This window comes from Megalopta genalis, chromosome 9 (assembly GCF_051020955.1).
Source record: "Megalopta genalis isolate 19385.01 chromosome 9, iyMegGena1_principal, whole genome shotgun sequence".
In the NCBI taxonomy this organism is placed as follows: Eukaryota; Metazoa; Arthropoda; class Insecta; order Hymenoptera; family Halictidae; genus Megalopta; species Megalopta genalis.
In genome coordinates this window covers 18,782,495-18,804,924 of record NC_135021.1, presented here as the reverse complement: position 1 = coordinate 18,804,924, position 22,430 = coordinate 18,782,495, and the positions used below count along the sequence as shown (strand labels likewise).

The following is a 22,430-nucleotide window of genomic DNA, read 5'->3' as shown; positions in this document are numbered from 1 at the left end:
GCATCAAATTGTTACAAATGCGTTCAGACGCAGCTCCGGAGCTCGCGAGCGTTCGCTTTAGGGCCGAAACACACTTACAGATAAGGCACGGCCGCCTCCCGGTCTTCTTGCTCGATCAGATATATTCTTTCATTTGATTTGTATTAGTGTTTATACTAACGTGCCGCACCAGGGCGTGCCGCATACACATACACGGCGTGTTGGTCCGATATAACATGTGTATGCACACTAGCAAGGCAATCCTGGGACCGACCGGGCTTGCTTCGCCACGAGCAAAATATTCTTTTATTTATTTGTATCAGAGTGCTCACACTACCTGTACAGTGGGCAACGAAAGTATATACTCTACTTTAATATACCGTGAGAGGAGTTTTCTCTTCAATATTTATTTAAATATATGGCTTAGAAGTCAAAGTTGTAATTAGTGTTTGAATACTTTTGTTGCCCACTGTACGTGCCGCTCCCGTTTTATACAAGTCACGACGTACCAAAACAAAGCGAGACGGCACTAGGTTCCATTATGGACAGTGTGTGTAATCGTTTTGTACCAGCGTTGACAGTCGTTGACAGCTAGTACGCATTGCAAACAATGTGTGAACAATATAAAATTTGTTATATCGTTCATCGCTTTATATATCGTGTACGCAATTATTCATTTAAAAAATAGATTTTAAATTGTACAATAAAATATGAATTCCAATGTAAGATTCATTTACGCAAAGCCTAAAATGGAAAAATAAATAAGCAATAAAAATACAATAAACTCTTCGGCGTGCAAATAGTTTAATAAAACTTTTATCAATGTATGTACTTGTGACACATGTTTTCGATTAAAATTAAGACCAAACACGATATCACTTGGATTTATTTATCAATATTAATTGTTTGTCATAAACAAACAGAAATAGATATGTTGTCTAGATTTTACCGTCTATTTAAGTTAATAATTAATATTTATATTTTTCATAGAATTTGTAAATTTTGTAAGATAAATGTTACAAGAATTATATTCTGTTTTGTTTAAATTTAATCAGAAAAATCATCACATTGGTAAAAATAGATATATAATATATAGATATATAATAGAGATATAATATATATAGATATATAATATAATAGATATATAAAATCATCACATTAGGGAAAAAAAAAATTAGGGAAAAATCATCACTTTGAGTTAGCATCTGTCCTTCGCTTGCTGTCCTTTTCTACGTTCGGCAAAGTAACAAAGGCGACCGACGAACTTCGGTCCTCGCCTTTCAAAGACGCTTCGGTCCTTGCACGAGTCGAGCACGACCCGAGCATCGCCTGTAAGTGTGTTTCAGCTCTTAAAATGTATCGCTTCTCGAGTGTACAGTGTTCGCTCCTCGCGAACAGCAACGCGGACCTGGCACTAACCTCCAAATTGAAGTTTAAAAACTTGTAAGTTTTGTTTCTTGCAATACGCGAAAAATTGTCGCGTCTTTCTCAAATTGTGTATATAACGTCGAAGGAATTAGGGTTATGTCACTCGTAGAGTGTTGACAGTATACAAAGTGAAAAGTACATTACTAAAAATTCGATAATTAATTATTAATTCATTATTAAAAGTTCGATACATTCTATTACAAAATGTGGAAAGGTCGGAGAGCAATCGTGAACGAAAGACGCCAATTGACGTCGTTTGTTTTTCAGGCGCTAGACGAAATGGATATTTATGTACTGCTGCGTAGATGTGTAACGCGGTTCATTTTCGGACACTTGACCCGATAGTAATCGAGATTGGTGTCACTGTGCGCCGCGGCGTGTCTCATACACGTCGGCGATGTTCCTTCTAACTGATTGTAAGTTGCAATCGCGTATCCTTCCGGAATGAAGGTTAGCCGAGAGAGTTAGCTCATGGTCATAATACGATCGATAAAATTTATACTTGATGCATTGAATGCCATGCGAATTAGACTCGCCTTAATTTGTTCCCGCTCATGATGATGCGCGCTTTAACTTGAACATGTACATATACATATGTAATACAGTTTCAACCATGGATTTGAGTCTACAATGTTCACCGAACAAATGTTCATAATATCGTTGTATTTTCGATAATTCGATGTATCGATTATCATCGATCGTTAAAATGAATTATTGTTATTATTAGTAGTCATTATTGATCATCATTATTGATCATCACTATTGATCATTATTGATAATCATTATTGATCATTATTGATTATTATTGATAATCATTATTGATCATTATTGATTATTATTGATAATTACTGATCACTATTGATCATCATCATTATTGATCATTATTGATAACTTGATCATCATCATTATTGATAATTATTGATCACTACTGACCATCATCATTATTGTTGATAATTATTGATCTTTATTGATAATTATTGATCACTATTGACCATCACCATCATTGTTGATAATTATTGATCATTATTGATCACTATAGATCCTCATCATTATTGATCATTATTGATAACTATTGGTCATTATTGACGAATTTTATATTTATATTTATATTTTATATTTTATATTTTATATTTATAACTAATTTTATTATTCAATAAGATGTTCTTATTTCGATCTGTACCGATTATAAACAATATATTTGTTGGCTTAATCGAAGTCAAACAAATATATATATCATAAAAACATAAAAAATGCAAACGTCCGGGAATCGTCTTGCTTAATCGAATTCTCGACGCATTAAAATCCGTCGAGAACTGCACTCGTTGCATTCAGGATCATGCATACATATAAATGCGATCAGTGTCGAACATGGGGTCTTAAGCAATTTCGGACGGATTGTGCAACGTTCGTTAGCTCGATTCGAATGCGTGCTATTATACACACATATTTTCACTCGCGAGCTCGTCGTCGTTTCTTTTCCGAGGCGATAAGAGCCGACGATTGAGCGAGCGGTGTACGCGCGGCACCACGACGAGTTCATCCTCCTTGCTCGTTGATAACGAAAGTCCATAGTTTTCCGACCAATCGTCGGCTACTTTGATAAAAGGTCAACTGCCATACGCCCGTGGCCACGTGGCCCCGCGCGCGGCTTCCTAGAACGCGATCGTGAATCATTGAATTTTATAAATGTTTCAATTGCTCGCATTAAGTCGGCCGGGGCCCGTTCAGCATAACGAAAGTATGCGCACGGCTGAACCGATTACCAACGATAATAATTAGGGCAGTGATTCTTCTCGACAGCGTTCGGAAGTAATGTACGTGGCGGAACCGTTTGTCGTGTTTACCGTTTGCTAGAGATACATACAAAGGCTGGATGATAGGTCGAAACGAGCCGTGCCGCGATGTTCTTCATTTTCAGTTATTGGATATACACAAACGTGAGATAAGATAACGGTGGATCCACTGCCGAGCAAGACATGTGTAAATATACATGTGTAAAATTGCCCCTAATTTTCTATTAAATATAACTAAATTTAATTAAATTTAATTAATATATATATAATATTATATAAGACATATAATAATAATATATTATATATTATCATCATTCTCTTCATAAGCATACTAAGGCATTTATTGGTTTAAAAGATATTCTAAGGATTAGTTTGTTTTGGTCAGAGTTTGCAAGATGACGTCACGAGGCAAAGGTTCAGGTATGATGCGTTAAGGACAGAGGTCGACGATGAGGCAGAGTTTGAGGATGAGTCAAGGGTGAAATCATGGCTTGCAGAAGATTTTGGGATGTTTAATAAGAAGGATGTTCATTTCGTAGCAACAAATACAATTGAAATATACAATCAGTAATAACAATAATATTAACCAGTTTGTTGTCGAGGCCGAGATATTTCGATCCTATGGACGAGATATCTCGCGTTGCAATTTCTACAGGGTGTTCCAAAATCATGGTGCAAGCGGGAAATGTCGGGTTTCTGAGGTCATTTGAAGTAACTTTTTCCTTTACAAAAATTTTCTCCGCGGCTTCGTTTACGAGTTATTAACGAAAAACAGTGACCGATGAGAGATCGCGTACGGCTGACGCGCCCCGCCCTCGAGACCATGGCCGCTGCGACAGACGGCCAGCGCGATGCGGCATTGGCCGCACGGGCAGAGCACCGGCCGCGCTCGCCTCTTATTGGTCAGTGTTTTCCGTTAATAACTCGTAAACGAAGCCGCGGAGAAAATTTTTGTAAAGGAAAAAGTTACTTCAAATGACCACAGGAACCCCCATTTCCGGATTACGAGACATTTTTGGGACACCCTGTATATATAACGGTATAAAAGTGTCCAAACCAATATTGGATCACGTGGCTTCCTAATCGATCGAAGTAAAGTCACAACAAAAAGTGAATGATATCTCTAATTTGTTTTTTATGTACTCATTAATTTTGTCTTCGCTAAAATCAGCCGCACACTAATTAATGGCGTTCAACGAAGTAAGAATTCGTGTTTTCGTACGACGCTTTAATTTTGCGATAGGCTTTAGACTTCCGATGTCGGTGATCTTCACCGAGCCATGTTTTCAAGAGCTTGTCTGTATTATCAGTAAATGATAATACACTATCAGCGCGCGATAGTTAAAGACAGAAGAAGGTTTTAAAACGTGCTTACATTTTGAAATATATGTAACATTCGTGTCAGGAACTGGTGCAATCGTTATCTGCATCTTTATCGGTTTTCCTATATTTCGGTGGCATTACATTTTTTTCGGAAGTACCTTTCTTCCAAACTGATTATTTATATAAATAATTATATACATAATATTGCACCACACGGAAAAGTGGAAAATTCGTTCTTATCGCCAAATATCTTTTCGATTGTATTTAAATGAAGATGTTTCAAAATATGAAAAATAAAAACAATATATTGCATAGATAAAGAATTTTAAAGAATTTTTATTTTATTACTATAGATCAATAATAATAATAATAATAATAATAATAATAATAATAATAATAATAATAATAATAATAATAAAAGAAATGGGATCTAATTTTGCACAACATGATAAGACTTGAAAATTTCAAGTTAATGGCATAAAAAAAAATTATAATATTACCTTTTGATCTGAATCAATTTGCAGAATTCAACGAACATTCTGTCAGCCGTTTGTCCGATTCTGATTCTCTATGATCTTCCCAGACTGTGAAACGTCTCTTTGCAGTGAAATCACGTGACGCGATCCCTTTTGTAGCTACCAGCACTCAGACCGAACGTATTCCAATATTTTTTGTACCTCGTGGAAAGTAAACGTTTCAGTGAGAAACTTTTGTTGCTTTGCAAAGTCTTTTTTAAAAGTCACGTATTATTTTAATAAATAATACAATGCTTCAATTTTCCTTGTATGAAAATATCAATCTAAAGCATTGACAAATGATTGTTTAACGGGGAATTACTTTTTCGTTAAAAAAAACAATTTATGTATAATATTATAATATAATATAATATAATATTAATATATAATAATATAATATAATATATATAATATAATATATATAATATAATATTAATATATAATAATATAATATAATATATATAATATAATATTAATATATAATAATATAATATAATATATATAATATAATATTAATGTATAATACTCTTCTCAAATTGTCCATTTTCGTTTTCAAACTGAGCGCCAATTAGGGAGAATTTACTGTAGTCAGGCGCCGCGCACGCGCGCAACGTCGTTGGCCACTTTTCGCAAGTGTTGCGAACGACGATATATCGTCGTTCGGCGCTAAAAGGGACAAATAAAATTGTTTCAGGGATTCGACGAACAATTCGCACGCACCGTGTCCACATAACGTGCCAGGATCGTGCGAAATGTTGCTTTATGATCGCGCGGCAGTTTTCCGGTTTCCCTATTTTTCAATTGGCAAGTTCTGGCGTTATTCTGTAATCGTCGGCCATTAGTTCTCTGCCCACTTACTCGTCGCGCTTGAAACGAGCGGGCAAAATCGCCAGATACAAACAGAGACGGCGAAAAGTAAGCACGTTGCAGCGCGACGGTGCACAGTAGTGGCATCGATGTTGCGAACAAAAACAAAAACGAAAACGAAAAAGATCGACTTGCGTAAGAGCGGCAACGAAACCTATAGACGTGCTCGTAAGTTTTAGCATTCGAATAAACGTTCGTGCTTCGACCGCGCAGCGTGACGGCTGGATGGAGTGGGGGGAGGTGGACTTCAGGCGCGTTCGAATCAATGAACAAGTCACAGAGCGTAAACTTTCTGAATTTTTTGTACCAGGTCACAGTGACAATTTTCAGGAAAGAAATTTTTTACTTGGACGCTATTGTCTCTTGCGTTAAGCGGAGATAATTTTTATTTCGCATAAAAATCCGCAGTCTGGTTACGTCTGTCGTCGTTTCAGTTTCTGCGGAAACTGTTTTAAAATGGCAGCGTATTAAACAACGCTTTTTATGCCACAGTCATTTTTCTACTGTCAAGTAGGAAAGTTTTATTGTCTTGAAGCTGTAAAAGGTTCCACTTAAAAGCAGACATTTATTCTGCTTTGAGAAAGTCGAAGTAGCGACATTTCCAGGAGACGCTGCGAGATGAGTTTTAAAATATACAGGGTGTCTGATTTTTATCTATAGATAAAAATAACTCGTCGATCGTACACTATGTAAACAATGCTTGTTACGAATTTAAATGTTAACCTTAATCGTTTAAAATAAAAATACACATTTCTTCTGCCGATCTTGTGAATCATTTGGCATAAGATTGTTGGAATTGTTCGTAGTTACAAGCCTCGGCAGCGAAATGATTCAGAACAAAGGGATTTCCTGATATATATATATATATACATATATATGTATACATATATGTGCAAGCCGCGTTGATTACAGACTGCCAAAGGTTCACGTAAAAAGTAAATCGTCCTCTTCCTTGCGGCCCGGATCGAGGTCACCGCTGAACTCACAATTATTTGAACGAATTAAGAAGAGCATGACCTCACGACGCTTTTCCTTCACGTCGGCACTGCGAGGTCGCCTCGGTCATGTAAATATTTGGAATACGGCGAGAGAGCGTACAGTGACTCGCAAAAGTATACGTACCCTACGTCCTCCAATTACCGACGGAGAACTATATACGTGTACCTGGTCCGTCCAGAAAGTAATTAGGAAAGTGTAATTAGGCTGACGCTGTAGAATTTTGAATGCATAAAAAATCTCAGAATATATCGTCTCTTTTGTTGATATAGTCGTCGCTGACTCATCGTCAGTGTATCGTTTACATTGGGCGACAGCAACAATGTCATGTAAACATTGCACTGCAAACGTAAACAGAAATCGAACCTTTCTGTGTTTCCTCTTTTTACACTTTTTTATAATACCGTCCGACTTCCGCTGTTGCAAATATAATTGCTTCTAATTTATGATTGTCTGAAAGAAATAATACAATATTGGATTCGCATTGAAACCGGCTATTGTAATGTGACTAAAAAAATGTATGGTCCCTTGATGAAAAGAAGGGTTGGTGCTTCATCATCTTAAAACCCTCCAGAAACTATGTCATGTTGAAAAAATATCTAATATACAGATAAACTTACGAAGTACATTATAATTTTCATTTAATTGGAATAATTTTGTTAGCAGTAGTTTTTAACATTTTTGTTAAAGAGATCCGCCACTCGGCTGTTAAAGAAATAATTTATCTATTGTTTATGCGAATATTCACGCCCGGGACAGCCACAACATAACGATAAATCAGAGATCGGATTAAATGAAAAAATTTAGTTGAAAATGTTCGCGTTAAAATTTGTATCGCAGCGATCAGCGATAAATATTAATTATATATAAAAATGTGGACAATTTTATGGAACGAGTGGGTGCATGAAATACGTCATTTTGGTGAGGCGAGGTGCCAGGCTGACTGAGAACATTGAAAAGATGGCGAGCCAGAAGGAAAAAGAACGAAAACCTGGCGGAAGAAAAGACCAATGGATCGCGAGATACGCTCGTGATCATCGTGGACACTGTTAAATTGATAGCAACTCATACACAATGAACTTCATTCATAATCGCCGGCTCTAACTCGAGTTACTTCTCGCTCGTTACGAAATGCCAGAAGCAAATCTCGACGTTGACGCGTATTCTCTGGCAAACGTCGAATTCGTGTCGACGACATTGAGAATTTTCACGTTCCGGCATCGATTTCCATCGACTGCCGTCGCAAACTCGTTCCTACTTGATACGTAATTCACATTTGGTTTGCGTCGATATCACGATGTGCAGCAAATATATTTCCAGTGACTTTTTAACGGCTTCGAATTGGGCATATATGAGCCGTTTATTTTGAAAGTGGCATAAGTCACTTCACCGTAATGAAAAGTGGTGATTTTTTAATGTTTATACGAAATTATTTATACCGAGAAAAATATCAGTATCCTGATATAACAAATACAAGTAAATCTTCTCAAAAGTTAGCATCCATATTTTTAAACGTGTTAAAACGCAAACCCTTAAATATATCGACTTAACAAACAAAGTGACTTATGCCACTTTCAAAATAAACGGCTCATATTATGGTGTCGTATTATGGTGTCGCGCGAAGGTCGACCTTGTTTACTTAAATTGAGACACGTGTTTTCGAATGCACCGAGGAACTCGATTTAAAAAAGGTAGTATTGACCTATCCATGTCGAAGAAACATTGTTTTAAGAAATATCTCGATGTAAATATCACCTATAAAGGTAATAAATCATCCCATAAAGGTAAATATTTACCTTTGTTTACAGGAGGACTGTAAATTGAATGACTGGACACTGAATTTTTATGCAAAATTGAAATATTTTTACCTAAATTCTGCGAAACAGAAGTTAAATAAAAATGTATTTTCTCTCTTAATAGTTTTAACATTTTTAAATTCTTTTCATGTTTTTACTGTTCTGTATTTCGCTTATATATTTTCGCCATAAATGCATAAAATCCGCAGTCTAGTAATTACCATTTATGCTTCGTATCTGCTCCCGTAGTTGAAGCCATACTTACAATTAGGAATATATGAGATATTATTTCAAGTAGCAAGTTATTTTATTTTCGAATTGCCTGAAGTAATTATTTGTGATAATTGTGAAATTATCCTTGTAAATTTATTACTAAATTTAAAAAAATGAGATATTAATTAAATTAAAAATATTTATAATATTACTGTGAATATTTTCAAAAATATTTTACTTTAATTAAAATATATTAATAATTAATTTAAATTATTCTTGGAATTTTGGTTTATACTGACATGCTCGTTGACATTTCTGTTAATTTCTTTCTCATTCACAATAGCGATATATAGTTATAATTATTGTTCATGAATTTTTCCAGATTTTCGAATTCGCTGCATCCTTGTTAAAAAAAAGATAACTGATTTTTTCAACGTTTTTCTGGCGAGAGAAAAATAAGCTAATCTTAAAATTGTTATGTCTTCATTATTCTGTAAGTATAATTGGGCGCTCATAAGCCTTGAACGTTTCACAGAAATAATTAAAAAACGAAATCAACTTGATTATTTCTACCGTATCGGTACGTTATATCCGAAACTATTAATCATGCTTGTAACAGCTCAATTATACCAGGTTCGTAAAATACGCAAGAAAAATAATTTTGGAGGAATTGTTATTTCATCAATTATTGGTTATTATAGAAATTACTCCGTTGTGATTTAGTTCATTCGAGACATCATACCTATTATCATTTCAAGCAATTTCCTAATTATCAGAAGTAATGGATGCAGAGGCCAAAATTCATATCAGTCCTCTAATGGAAAATAATAATTTTCATACAAAAAACCCTGGAAAGTACAACGCATTGAAAGCGTAGACGCACTGCCCTCCCCCCACTGACAACTTAATCAGTGCAAAATAAATAAGTAATAAACAATGCAAAAACTGTATAATGTGGACCGTGAGTCACCATAGATTAACAGCATTTATATTGGAAGCAGGAAATATTGTATACTACAGGGTGTCCCAAAATTATGGTATTTCCGGGAAACTAGGGGTTCCTTAGGTCATTTGAAGCAACTTTTTCCTTAGCGAAAATGCGATCCGCGGCTTCGTTTACGAGTTATTAACGAAAAACCGTGACCAACGATAGATCGCGTACGGCTGACGCCCCGCCCTCGCGACCACTGCCTGTCAGCGCGACGCGTTATTGACCGCGAGGGCGGACCGCCGGCTGCGCTCGCCTCTTATTGGTCACCGTTTTTCGCTGATAACTCGTAAACGAAGCCGCGGATCGCATTTTCGCTAAGGAAAAAGTTACTTCAAATGACTCCAGGAATCCTCCATTTCCTGATTACGAGACATTTTTGGGATCCCTGTATATACAGCAATATATACATAAATATAGCTATAATACTTATTAAGAAACCTCTAAAGGGCAATTTTGACTATCTTTTAATCGCGGCTCGGCCGCAGGATCCTTGTAAATTTAACCGTGCGCCGCTGTAGTAGTAAAAATCGTCCAAGATCGATAAAATATCCGGACACCTAGTAATCACCGAAGGCCTGAAACATGAATTAGTATGACTAATTCCGTCGTTCTATCCACAGAATACACCGCAGAAGCCGAAGCAGTACCGTTCGCCGCATGGGTGCCTGGGTTAACGATCGTTTCGCGGAGGAGGAGGTGGTCCCGATTAACCAGGGTCCGAGGAGAAGGAAGACTTCAGGCATTCTGGGCCAGAATTGCGATGGTGGCGGTCCAGGCGGGATTCCACAGCCTTCAAAGAACTTTAAATCGTCCACTTCCCCAGCGTCGTTGTTGCCGTTACGCCGTCAGTTCACTAGACAGTTGTACGAGTGGCCGTGCTTACCGCTGTTTAAATCAAGGACGAAACTAAATCGGTTTAGGATCGGTTCGACCGTCGCTGTGATTCGAGTGATATAACTGTTTCTGGTGTCCAGAGGTGTTCCAAGTGGTTCCGGGAAACTTCGGCTCGACGAGGCAGGAGAACGGGTTCTAGAGAGCCGCGTACAGAGTCGCAGAGAGGCGTAGAGAGGTATAAGAGAGGCGTAGTAGAGAGGTATAAGAAAAGCTATAAAAAACAGTTGTAGCAAGTATATACATATGTTCAACCGTTCGCTCGCGGTCGTCGAAGGAAAGACCGGCGAGCCGAAAGCGAGCTGCTTGAAAGTCTAAAAAATCGCATATTCATATTGTCGAAGGTATTCGAAGGGACAGCGTCGATGTCGTTGCATTAGCTGCCCGCGGGACGACTGCGCCTGAACAGCGGTCTCCAATCTCTTCGTGGTGCCTTGGCGCGATCATCATGGCCGAGTGGGGCCGGGTGAAGCTCAACGAGGAGAAGCTGACACAATCGAGCGAGACGATCGACCTGGAGGAAGGTATCAGAGGGGACGAGTACGACAGCGGGTCGCGGCAGGAGCTGAACAACGGGGAGATAGCGAGGCGAGAACGTGACGAGGAGCTGCTGATCGAGAGGAGACGGTCGTCGAGCGTGGCCGCGCAGGAGACGAAACATCGGAAATGCCGGGACGCCGCGTCGACGGTGCGGAATTCCATATTGAAGGACGACTCGCCGAAGAGGGAGTTCCAGAAGAACTCGGACCAGATAGGGATCTTGTCCGAGGAGCAGTCGCAGTCGCTGAGCAACCAGAGCTACGAGAACGACGTGGCGATCGAGAAGTTCGAGGACGCGGAGGACCGAAGGTGTTTGGAGAAGACGTACAACGGCTACGACGATCCCGGCTCGAGGATACGGGAGGAGGCGAGGCAGGAGCTGAGGAAGCTCTCGCAGATCTCCGGGAAAGGTAAACGGCCGGTGATACTGCAGAAGGAGGGCGTGTCCGGCTCCCAGAGGCGCAAGAACGTCGTGACGGTGGGGGGCTCGATCTCGCCCACGAGGATCCTGTCGGCGAAGAGCTGCCTGTCGCCGGAGAAGAGCACCGAGAAGCTCGTGAACGGCGGCTCGCCCCGGGAGGACAAGCAACAGCACCATGTACAGTTCAACAAGGACTCGAAGAAGCAATATCCGCGCCACGACGACAGGTCGCAGCCCACCCCTTCGATACCTACGTCGGCCATCAGTACTTCCGAGGACAACTCGAGCTTGGGCCAGCTGTGCGAGGGCACGCCGCCCGACGGCGGCTGGGGCTGGGTGGTCGTCGTGGCCGCTTTCATAGTGAATCTGATCGGCGACGGGGTCACGTTCTCCTTCGGCGTGATCTACGTCGAGTTCTTGAACTATTTCGACGAGGGCAAGTTCAAGACCGCCTGGATCGGCAGCATATTCATGGCGATGCCGTTGCTGTGCGGCCCGGTGGCCAGCTTTCTGACCGACAGGTACGGCTGCAGACGCGTATGCATCGCCGGCAGCATCCTGGCGACGACCGGCTTCGTGATCACGTCCTACGCGAACTCGATGGCGGTGCTGGTCTTCACATTCGGCATCCTGCCCGGCTTCGGGCTGTCCCTTTGCTTCGTAACGGCCGTGGTGATCGTCGCCTACTACTTCGACAAGAAGAGATCGTTGGCGACCGGACTGTCCGGCTGCGGGAGCGGCATCGGGACGTTCATATGCGCGCCGTTGACGCAGTATTTGCTCGACGAGTACGGATGGCGGGGCACCACGCTGATCCTGGCCGGGCTTTTCTTGCAGCTGGCCGTGTGCGGATGCTTGATGAGGGACCCGGAATGGACGACCTCCAGGGCGAAGGCCAAGACCGAGGAGAGGAGGAAGAACAGGGAGAAGAAGAAGAGCAGAATGCAGAGCTCCAGCGTGGACTCGTTCTCCGCTAACTGTTCCCTGAACACACTCACGATCATGGAGAAGCTGCGGCTGCAGGAGGAGGAGGACGAGGAGAAGCTGTTCTCCAGCTTGCTAAGCCTGCCGACCTTCGTCAAGACCGGCGAGAAGGTGCCCTCGGAGGTGCTGGAACTGCTGAGCACCCGGAAGAACGTTTACAACGTGCTGGTTCAGAATTACCCGAACATGCTGACGACCTCCTCGCAGCAACGCTTCAGCGACTCCGGGGCGCTGCACGACCAGCTCAGCACAACCTCGGCGAGGTTCACGGCCACGCCTAGCTCGCTGTCCGAGCTGAAGACCGAGGAGAGCAAGGACAAGGTGTTGTCGAACGATCCGATCGACGATCAGATCATCGAGCAGCAGACCGACGCCGCGTGGCGCCTGTGGTCGAAGAAGACCAGCTTGGAGGACAGTAACTTGAAGAGATCCAGCACCCTCGAACACTCGAGGAGAATGCCGGCCGGGTTCTTGAAGGATATAAAAGTCCATCGGCGCAGCCTTACTTACAGGGGCGCCATGTTGAATATTAATCGGTTGAGAGCGTCCAGCTGTCCGGACATCTATAGAAACTCGACCACCATCACAAAGACGAAGCTCGTTTGGTGCGCCGGTTTGTGGGACCTTCTCCTCTATATGCTCGACTTCTCCCACTTTGCTGACTCGCGTTTCCTCCTGTTCGCCATCAGTAACTTCCTACTACACACTTGGTACGACGTGCCTTACGTCTACTTGACGGATAACGCGATCGAGATGGGATTCAGCGAAACCGACGCCTCCAATTTAATATCGGTTATTGGAATTACCAATACGGTCGGCGAGGTGAGTCATTTTTCTTCAAATTGTACTATATGTACATTTAAGAGGGGCACACTGTTTTGCATATTTTAAGAAATCAAGTTTGAAAGAAAACTGCGCAAACGCGCACATACTGTTTATACCTAATGAAGCTTTCAAAAAATTCACATAATTTTTCTCATATTTTAAGAACATTTACGTTTTAAGTGAATAAATTAATTGCATTTGAATTACAAAAATTCAATATGTTTTATTCGATAAATGTTCGAAGATAAATTGAAGGCACAGTAATTGGCTACCCCACAGTAACTAGCTCCGCTACCCTAAAATACGAACACGATATAACAAAGTCATAAAAATAATATAAATATAATAAATAATCGTTTCTCTGATCAAAGAAGTAACACATGGCTGCAGTTGCACAACGATCACAGAAACATTAACCTTGACACCGGGCGACGCGTTTCGTTCTACTGTACGTTGGTCCGCCAGCAAGGCCGACGTATCGATAATTTCAAACATCGACGTTCATTGATAACCTGGTTCTCCGACCTGGCAGACTTTTGTTCCTTTATGCGGCCCGATATTGGCGCGCTTCAGCGTCGTTTATCGGTCACCGAAGAATCATTACTTCCCCCACCTGCCAGTTCTGCGAGACAGCTACTTTAGTTCGTTCACAGCTATCTCGCCTACAACTTGGCCGACGGAATTATTCGTTCAAACCGAGCCGTTCATTTCAACGCTGACGACGAATCGAATGTCTCAAATTAGCTTGCGATTGGCTACTTGCAAGAGCTGAGATTCAAAGTTATTTGAGAAATTTTTGTGAAAACGTTTCCATTTGAAAAATTGAGCAGGGCTCGGAATTAACCTGCACGTGACAGCGGGATCGGTGTTGCTGTCGCGAGGTCCAGTACGATTTCAGTGGTGGTTTTCGCGGTGGTGGGGATAACGAAGCGCCGCAAACTGGCTCAGTGGCACAGTGGAAGAATAGGCTACGTTTGCTCTGACATGTCGCAAACTGGCGCAGGTGCAGAGGGTGGCCTCGCGAGGGGGCTGAGACCTAGTTAGGGGAGTAACTTAACAATACCTAGCAACCGACACAACCTGCGAGCGCATCCATTGTTTCCATTCCATTATTACAGGCGATAACAATGTATTGGGTTGGTCAATAGTACTCCAGGAGTGCTAGCTTGTATGAATACAGAGTGTCCTAAAAATGTCTCGAAATCCGGAACTGGAGGGTTCCTGAGGTCACTTGGAGTAACCTTTTCCTTAGCGAAAATTCAATTCGCGGCTTCGTTTCCGAGTTATCAACGAAAAACGCTGACCAATAAGAGGCGAGCACGGCCGGCGCTCCGTCCTTGCGGCCAATGCCGCGTCACGCTGACCGTCTGACGCGGCGGCAGTGGTCGAGAGGGCGGGGCGTCGGCCGTACGCGATCTCTCTTCGTTAATAACTCGTAAACGAAGCCGCGGATTCCATTTTCGCTAAGGAAAAAGTTCCTTCGAATCACCTGAGGAGCAATAATTTCGGGACACCCTGTATAAAACGTTTTCTTCTTACGATCTATCATCGAATGAGACACGTCAGCCGTTTAAATAGGCTGAACTGGCAGTTCCGATCCCCTTAACCGGCTGTACACTTTTCCACAAAACCGTTTAAATATTCATGAAAGCGTCGCTGATAGAGAGGAGATAAAAATGTATGCATAAAAACCGAGATAAAATGATTGTTCTATAAAATCGCGTCGAGACACGGCCCCAGGTAACGCCGACGACCGTGTGGGGCGAAAATATTATAGATTAATTTATGCGAGGCGAGATGCGAAATGAACGATGATGGGAAAACTTTAATGTTTCTTTTCAGGTTGTCCTTGGTTGGGCAGGCGACAGGGCATGGCTAAACGCGTCCATTGTATATGCAGTATGCATGGCATTCTGCGGTGCAGTTACGGCTTTGATACCCAAGGTGGTTAGAAATTACTACTTATTGTGCGTAATTTCTGGTGCTTTCGGACTATTCATCTCGGCGAACTGCAGCCTCACCAGCATCATCCTCGTCGAATTGATCACTCTGGAGAGGTTCGCGAACGCTTATGGCCTGCTGCTTTTGGTTCAGGGTGTTGCTAATCTCGTAGGTCCTCCGCTGGCTGGTAAGAAGGAAATTAATATATATATATATCTACCTAAATTTTCCTAATATACCTAATATAGATATCTAATATATCTAATATATCTAATATAGATATATCTAATATATCTAATATAGATATATCTAATATACCTTCCTAATTTATTACTTCATCTTGAGAACTTTGCGTACCGCAAATACGCATGAGTTTATTATTCTTGCCAAGGTTTAATAAATTTATTACAAATCTATCAATTCCGCAGTTTAACAATAACACACGGATAAAGATCATTTATTATTGGAATTGAATATTTTCAAATATCCGAGTGCAGTAAATAGTTTTTTCTACATGGATGAAAAGATCTGTGAAATTGATAGAATCCCTGGCATTAAGTCTTCCCAATTGACCCTTAGTTTCTACACAAAACTGGACAATTTGGGAAGAGGATTGTCAACTATAAAAATGAGCTGCTAGATACTCTTCGCAAATTGTCCACTTTTGTTTCCAACCTGAAGGACAATTGGGGAGAATTTACTGTACAAAACTTTCATTGCCATAGTCTGGGGCCAAAATTGGTCAATATTTCTACCATTGTCCTCTGTGTACGATATAGAGGAATTAATACACTAAGGACAGAGGCAGAAGATAAGAATAAGAATAGCGAAGCAAGTCGACTCCCGTTGAGCCGTGTTTCGCCGCAACACTCGGCCACTTACGCCCGGCTCCGTTGATCGGATCGCTCGGACAGTCTGCGCGATCTGACGAGGGCACTGCGCACCTTGCACGGTCGACTCGCTTACCGACCCGGTATATTAAGCCGTCCTAGAAGCTCTCGTAGGACTCGGAAGGGAGCGTTGACACCAGAGCCCTTCGGGAGTTCGTCTAGCGCGAAGCTCCTCGCAGCCGGACTCCCGCCGAAATGCTCCAGAGTCGCGTTTTTATACACGCGAGGCGACCGCGGTTTGGGGGGCTAATTATCGTTGATTGGCCGAGAGGCCTCCTGGTGGGGGGCCGGCGGCACACCGAACGCGAGTACGTGACATAGATGGCGTAGATGGCGAACGTCTTGGTCGCACAAGTGTTATTAATTTATGCTGTCAAGTGTTGTTATTAGAGGTATTAACAATCGTTATATTGTAATTAATATGTTATATTATAATTAGTGTACATTATATAACTATATATAATATTATTACATTCTAATAATATCTTGTAATATTCTATTATATTACTATATATTATATAATTATATATAATATTATTATATTCTAATAATATCTTCTAATATTCTATTATATTACTATATATTATATAATTATATATAATATTATTATATTCTAATATCTTCTAATATTCTATTATATTACTATATATTATATAATTATATATAACATTATTATATTCTAATTATATTAATAATTTTTATATTGTTTTGAGGCATATCACCTTTGCAATCATATATGTGCCGGCTACTTTCAGACCCGCCGACAGATGGATCCTCTTCCCGCATATTTCCCACGAAATATAGTATCGTGGCCTATGGTGATGGTTTTCCTCTATCTATTAATAGCAATATTATATTATATATATTATATAATATTATATAATATTAATAAAATATTAATTTAGCAGTACATATCAATATAATATAATATATTAATAATATTAATATATATATTATATTAATATTATAATAATTATAATATTTCATTGTAAAATGTGTGTGAAATATTAATTAATATTAATATATATATTACAATGAAATATTTATTTACTGTCTACGATTGAAGATGTATTTTATCCGGTTCCGCTTACGGTCTCACCATTGACTACAGCCTCTGTAACGATGTTTTATTTTACTGTTCCAGGATGGCTGTACGATATCACAGGGAAATACGATTTATCTTTTTACTTGGCCGGTCTCTGTATCGCATTGAGCGGGGCACTGTTGCTGGCGATGCCTTTAATTAGCCTGTATCGTAAATGTGTTTACGGATCGAAGAAAGAAGAGACCGATAAAGATTTTTCAAGCCTGAACAGTGTTTAAATTATCCGAGGCTGATCGACAGAGATCGTTCCGTGGCAAAGGGAAAACTGTGGTCGACGCCGCGCGACGTACCGAAATATACGCTAATATACGATCCAACCGAATTTATGCAATAATACTTTCCCAGTGGAAAACAAAAGGAATTGCAAATTACATACACACACATACACACAGTTCTGCCGATCGTTACGAATACATACTGCGGCGACCGTCACACTTTATCTCGCTTTTTGTGGTTCCTCTGTAGCGTAGGAAAAAAAATTACGCGTTCGCGGCGTGATTGAAAAACTAAAAATATACTCTCGATGTGATCGACCCGTGGAAAAACGTTAACGCGCGTCCACGCCCCTCGAATCATTGGTCCCTTTTACTACGGAAAAACACCAGTCCATCTTGAATTTCGATGTAAAACACGAAAGCGGATTTAGCAGCTCTCTTAAAACGATTTATAAGAAAACGAAACTCGCCCGTTTCAAACGATGTACGAGAATCGAAAGCGGCCCGAAACCGCGCGACCATCTTCGAGGAAATTCTATTTCATCAGCGTTATCACACGACGGAGTTTCCTTTCAGTTTTCAATCGTTCAACGTTGGAAACACCTCAACCGCAGGATAATGATGCACGATCAATGGAATGGCCCGTCTGTTGCGTCTGTTCCGCACGTTCGGAGAACAAAATTCAATTATGCTGGCGGCGACCGTACATTTTGTCGATGCGTTCCTCCGCGTCTTTCGCCTTTCTTCGACGAGTTTCCATTCTGTGAAAAATGCCCTTTGTGCGAATCGAGGGGGTACACCACCACCACCACCACCACCACCACGTAAGATTCGCGAACGAATATTCCATTGATTTTTTGTTAATATTCCTTTCCTCGGATTGATTGTTTTAAGCGAATCAGAGTGGAACCTTTCTGAGGGATGATCGAGCAAACGCGTTTTAGCCAAAAATTTTTACTTGTTCAAAATGATGACAGTGCCCGGTGTTAGACGATATCGTTTAACGTCGTGAATTATAAATCTATGTTCTATATTATTAGGCTTTTTCAACAATCTTTGGCTTACTTTTTAAACAATAAATAACGTGTGCGCGATCTATCTTTGTTCTGAGCGCCTTCTACGTTCTCCCTTCACGCATCTCGCTGCTAGAAAGAGATTCTTGATTTTTCTAGATCTATCTTTCTCGAGAGCCTCATCCACGCTATCTATCCAACTAATCACTACGTTGGTCGATATAGAAGGGAATCGATTAATTATTCAACATTAATTATTCCTCTCCTAATCGCAATTCCGTCTCATATACAATTCTTTTTCATACACACACCATTGTCTCTACATCTATATTCGATACATTAAAAACTTCGCCTCTTACTGCTATAAACCGTTACATACTATATATATAAAAAAACTCTAAAAAGCAACGAAAAATAAAAATATATTCACTCTGTCATTAACGCTTTTCTATGATGCATAAACTTTACCAAGCCTAGAACCTTTGTAAATATGTCCGTAAATTGCTCCGCTGACTCACAGTATTTTAAGACTATCTTATTCTCCATAGTTTTCTCATACGCAACATGATATCTTACACCTGTATGCTTTGATTTATGCTTGGAAGTTCCACTTTTCGCTATCTTAATCGCACATTGGTTATTCAGCAGCGATTCAATCTCCGGTTTGTCTTCTGTTAATTGCTTCCTTAGATGTTTTCGATGCGCTAGGCTCCTTACAACGCTATAAATTCTGCCTCAGTACTCGACAATGCCTGATTGTTTCCTTGAACACCAACTCGCAGGGCCTCCACAGTACTTTATCGCATGTCCAGAAGTGCTTCTTGTATCTGTCCGCCTACTATTAAGATTTATCGCATACGCTAGATCTGGCCCGATTTGATTTACCAAATACGATTTCCTTTTACCTGATACTTCATCTGGTTCATTAGTCTGCATTAATGTGTCCACTAGTCATAACATTTCTAGCACCCGTTCAGCATAAGACCTATCTGTTCTTCCTAGATCTTTCTCGAATCTTATCCACTATTATCTATGCCACTCACGTCACACCTTGGTCGATATAGAACGGAATCGATTAATTGTTTAACAGTGTCTAGCATGTTTTTGTCTGCAAATAGCCGACACCAAAAGCGATACTAAAATTCCTTTGCACAAGGAATGTGTAAAATAAGAAATCTTTATGTTGACGTGGTATACGATTTTTTGAACAGTTTTCAAAAGTAAAGAAATACCTGAAAAAGAGTTTCATAAAAAGGTTTCCATGTTTTAAATAAAATAATTAATTTTGAATGTTCGTGGAAATTGAATAGAACAGAAACATTTGAGAAATCGTATGCTGCAGTGTAGATAATGTAATGTAACGAATGATGCGTGAAAATTTCAATTTAAGAGGATGAATAGTTTCGTAGATCTTTTGCGTATTAATAATTACGAAACACGGTTTCGAAGAAACCGCCTTTGAAGTTTCAACATTCGCGAATATGATATCTGACAAAAAACGATTCGAGCATATGTTACAAATGAGATATAGTATTCTACGTACATTAGAAGACTATACGAAAATTATAAAGGAAATTGAGTAGCCTTGACAAAGCGTTGGAGTATTTATTAATACATTCGAACGATGAAGATGACGACAGAGATTACCATGAAATTTCTGAAATATTTTGCGATGATTCTTCCTCGAAGAACTGTTAAATCTTCGAATTTCTCCTGCTAAAAAAGAGCAGACATTTCTGTAATAATATCTTGTTCATAGATACGTTTGTTATAGCAAAAATGAGTAGATGAACAATTCTCTTGTCGAGGTATTCTACTTCACTGCGACTATAGTGTAACAAAATTTTGCAATATTTGAGTGATTTCGAAACGTTGTTTCTCGCTTATACTCTGTACCTGCCTGTATGCGTTGCCGCGACGTTGTTGTAAATAGTTTCTTCCATTTTCTAATAATTAATCATGTGTCTATTGTTTGAACTTGTAACTTCATCGATGCGATAATATGGTTCTCCTTGAATATTGAATTTCGCATCGATAATATCATAAAAATCAAGTCAGAGTTTGTTCTAGCTCACTGCGCGACGCTCAAGAATAATAGCACCAATTAATGTACAGTCCAGTTCAGTTATTGCTAAATTTTAATTCGATCAATTGTGTTTCATCGTGATCTTACAATTTAAACGAACACATCACATTGCAGCACAAACGTGATGAAAGATTTTATAATACCTAAAAAACAAAAAAATGACGGGTAAATATTCGTGAATGAATATTTATGATATTGAATGAGAATAATTATATTATGTCCCTAAACATCTTATGATAATCAATTTTAACATTTTAATACGATGTTACTTGAAAGTTATAACCACACACACACACACACACACGCTGCGGATTTTATGTATTTATAATATTTTGGAACTGTTCAAATCCGGCATAGAAAAATATTGAAAAATGTACGATAAACTTTTTATCATTTCTTCAGTCTCTAATAATAACAATTTCTCTTTGGTTCCTCTCTCTGCTAATTTGTTCATAAACATTATACTTATACGAAGGTCCGTGGTCTAGTTGTAACAATTTAGAACGTTCAAACTTGTTGTCGTGTGTTAATTTACAATAATTCTACGATAATTAAACGATATGCGAAGTGTAAAGAAAGCGCAGACAGTGATTAAATTTTGACAAGGTGGTGTACTCCCATATGCATTAGTATAATCTGACAAAGTTATTTCAGATATAACATCGAGAATAAATCACTGAAAATGTAAATATATGCCTGATGTGTGATGCTTGCAAACTTTAACTCTCGGGCGGACGCGCCTCTTTCTGTGACACAGGATAATCTCAAAGAATTTGAATTATTCAATAATCATTGTACACAGTATGTTCGGGATTCAAACGTTTATTCTACAGGGTGTCCAGAATTATTGTACTCTCTTTTCTCCACGGAGAAAATTTTTGTAAAGAAAAAAAGTTGCTTCGAATGACCTCAGAAATTTCTAACTCCTGGAGGTACCATAATTTAGGGACACCTTGTATATGGTTTGTAAGAGCGTTATAGAATAAATATTAAAATCCCAGACATGCTACGTATAAGTTCGTTACACTGATAAATATTATATAATATAATATTATATTATATATATTATATTAATAATTAATATCATATTAATATTACATAATATATATTATGTTAATATAATAATAATAATATTAATATTACAAATAATAATCGTATTATCTATTAACAAATTCGGTATGCACAACCCTGAGGACGCATTTAAGCAATTTCGATCCTCAGGACGCTTGAACAATGTTTTCATTTCGTGCTAAAATATCCTTAACAATTAATTGCATTTAAATTGCAAGAACACGGTTCGACAAGGTTTAGCTTTAATTTTGATAAAACTGATTTATAAAAGCTCGTCCGCCCGAGGGTTAACTATTATCGATACAGTCTTCGAGTATTTCCGTAGTTCCTTTGCAATTTATTGTTAATCGTTAAACAGAACGCAAATGCAATGATCGCAACCACGCTCATCGTTTCGCGTTCGATCCTTATTTTCTTCCGATTGAACAGACAAAATAACGAGCCACGTATGCTCATTTAGGCGTTTCCAATATATGTATACGATTGTGTCCAAGTTGAGTGTCATCTTCACATTGAAATAAAACATAGATTTTAACAGGAAGCCTAC

General features: G+C 39.5%; 1 protein-coding gene across 4 annotated transcripts in view; it reads left to right on the top strand.

Moving 5' to 3' along the window:
* The window catches only part of LOC117224700 (monocarboxylate transporter 9), a 35,207-nt gene extending 12,783 nt beyond the window's left edge, over positions 1-22,424 (top strand). For 2 of the 4 annotated variants that reach the window (XM_076524606.1, XM_076524605.1), the window contains exons 2-4: positions 10,522-13,559; positions 15,405-15,690; positions 17,538-22,424. In XM_076524606.1, the coding sequence (XP_076380721.1) occupies positions 11,241-13,559; positions 15,405-15,690; positions 17,538-17,716 (2,784 nt within the window). In that variant the 5' untranslated portion in view covers positions 10,522-11,240 and the 3' untranslated portion in view covers positions 17,717-22,424. The remainder of the gene's footprint in view (positions 1-10,521; positions 13,560-15,404; positions 15,691-17,537) is intronic. The other 2 variants (XM_033477810.2, XM_033477809.2) reach the window with 2 other exon arrangements.
* Positions 22,425-22,430: the final 6 nt, after the last annotated feature.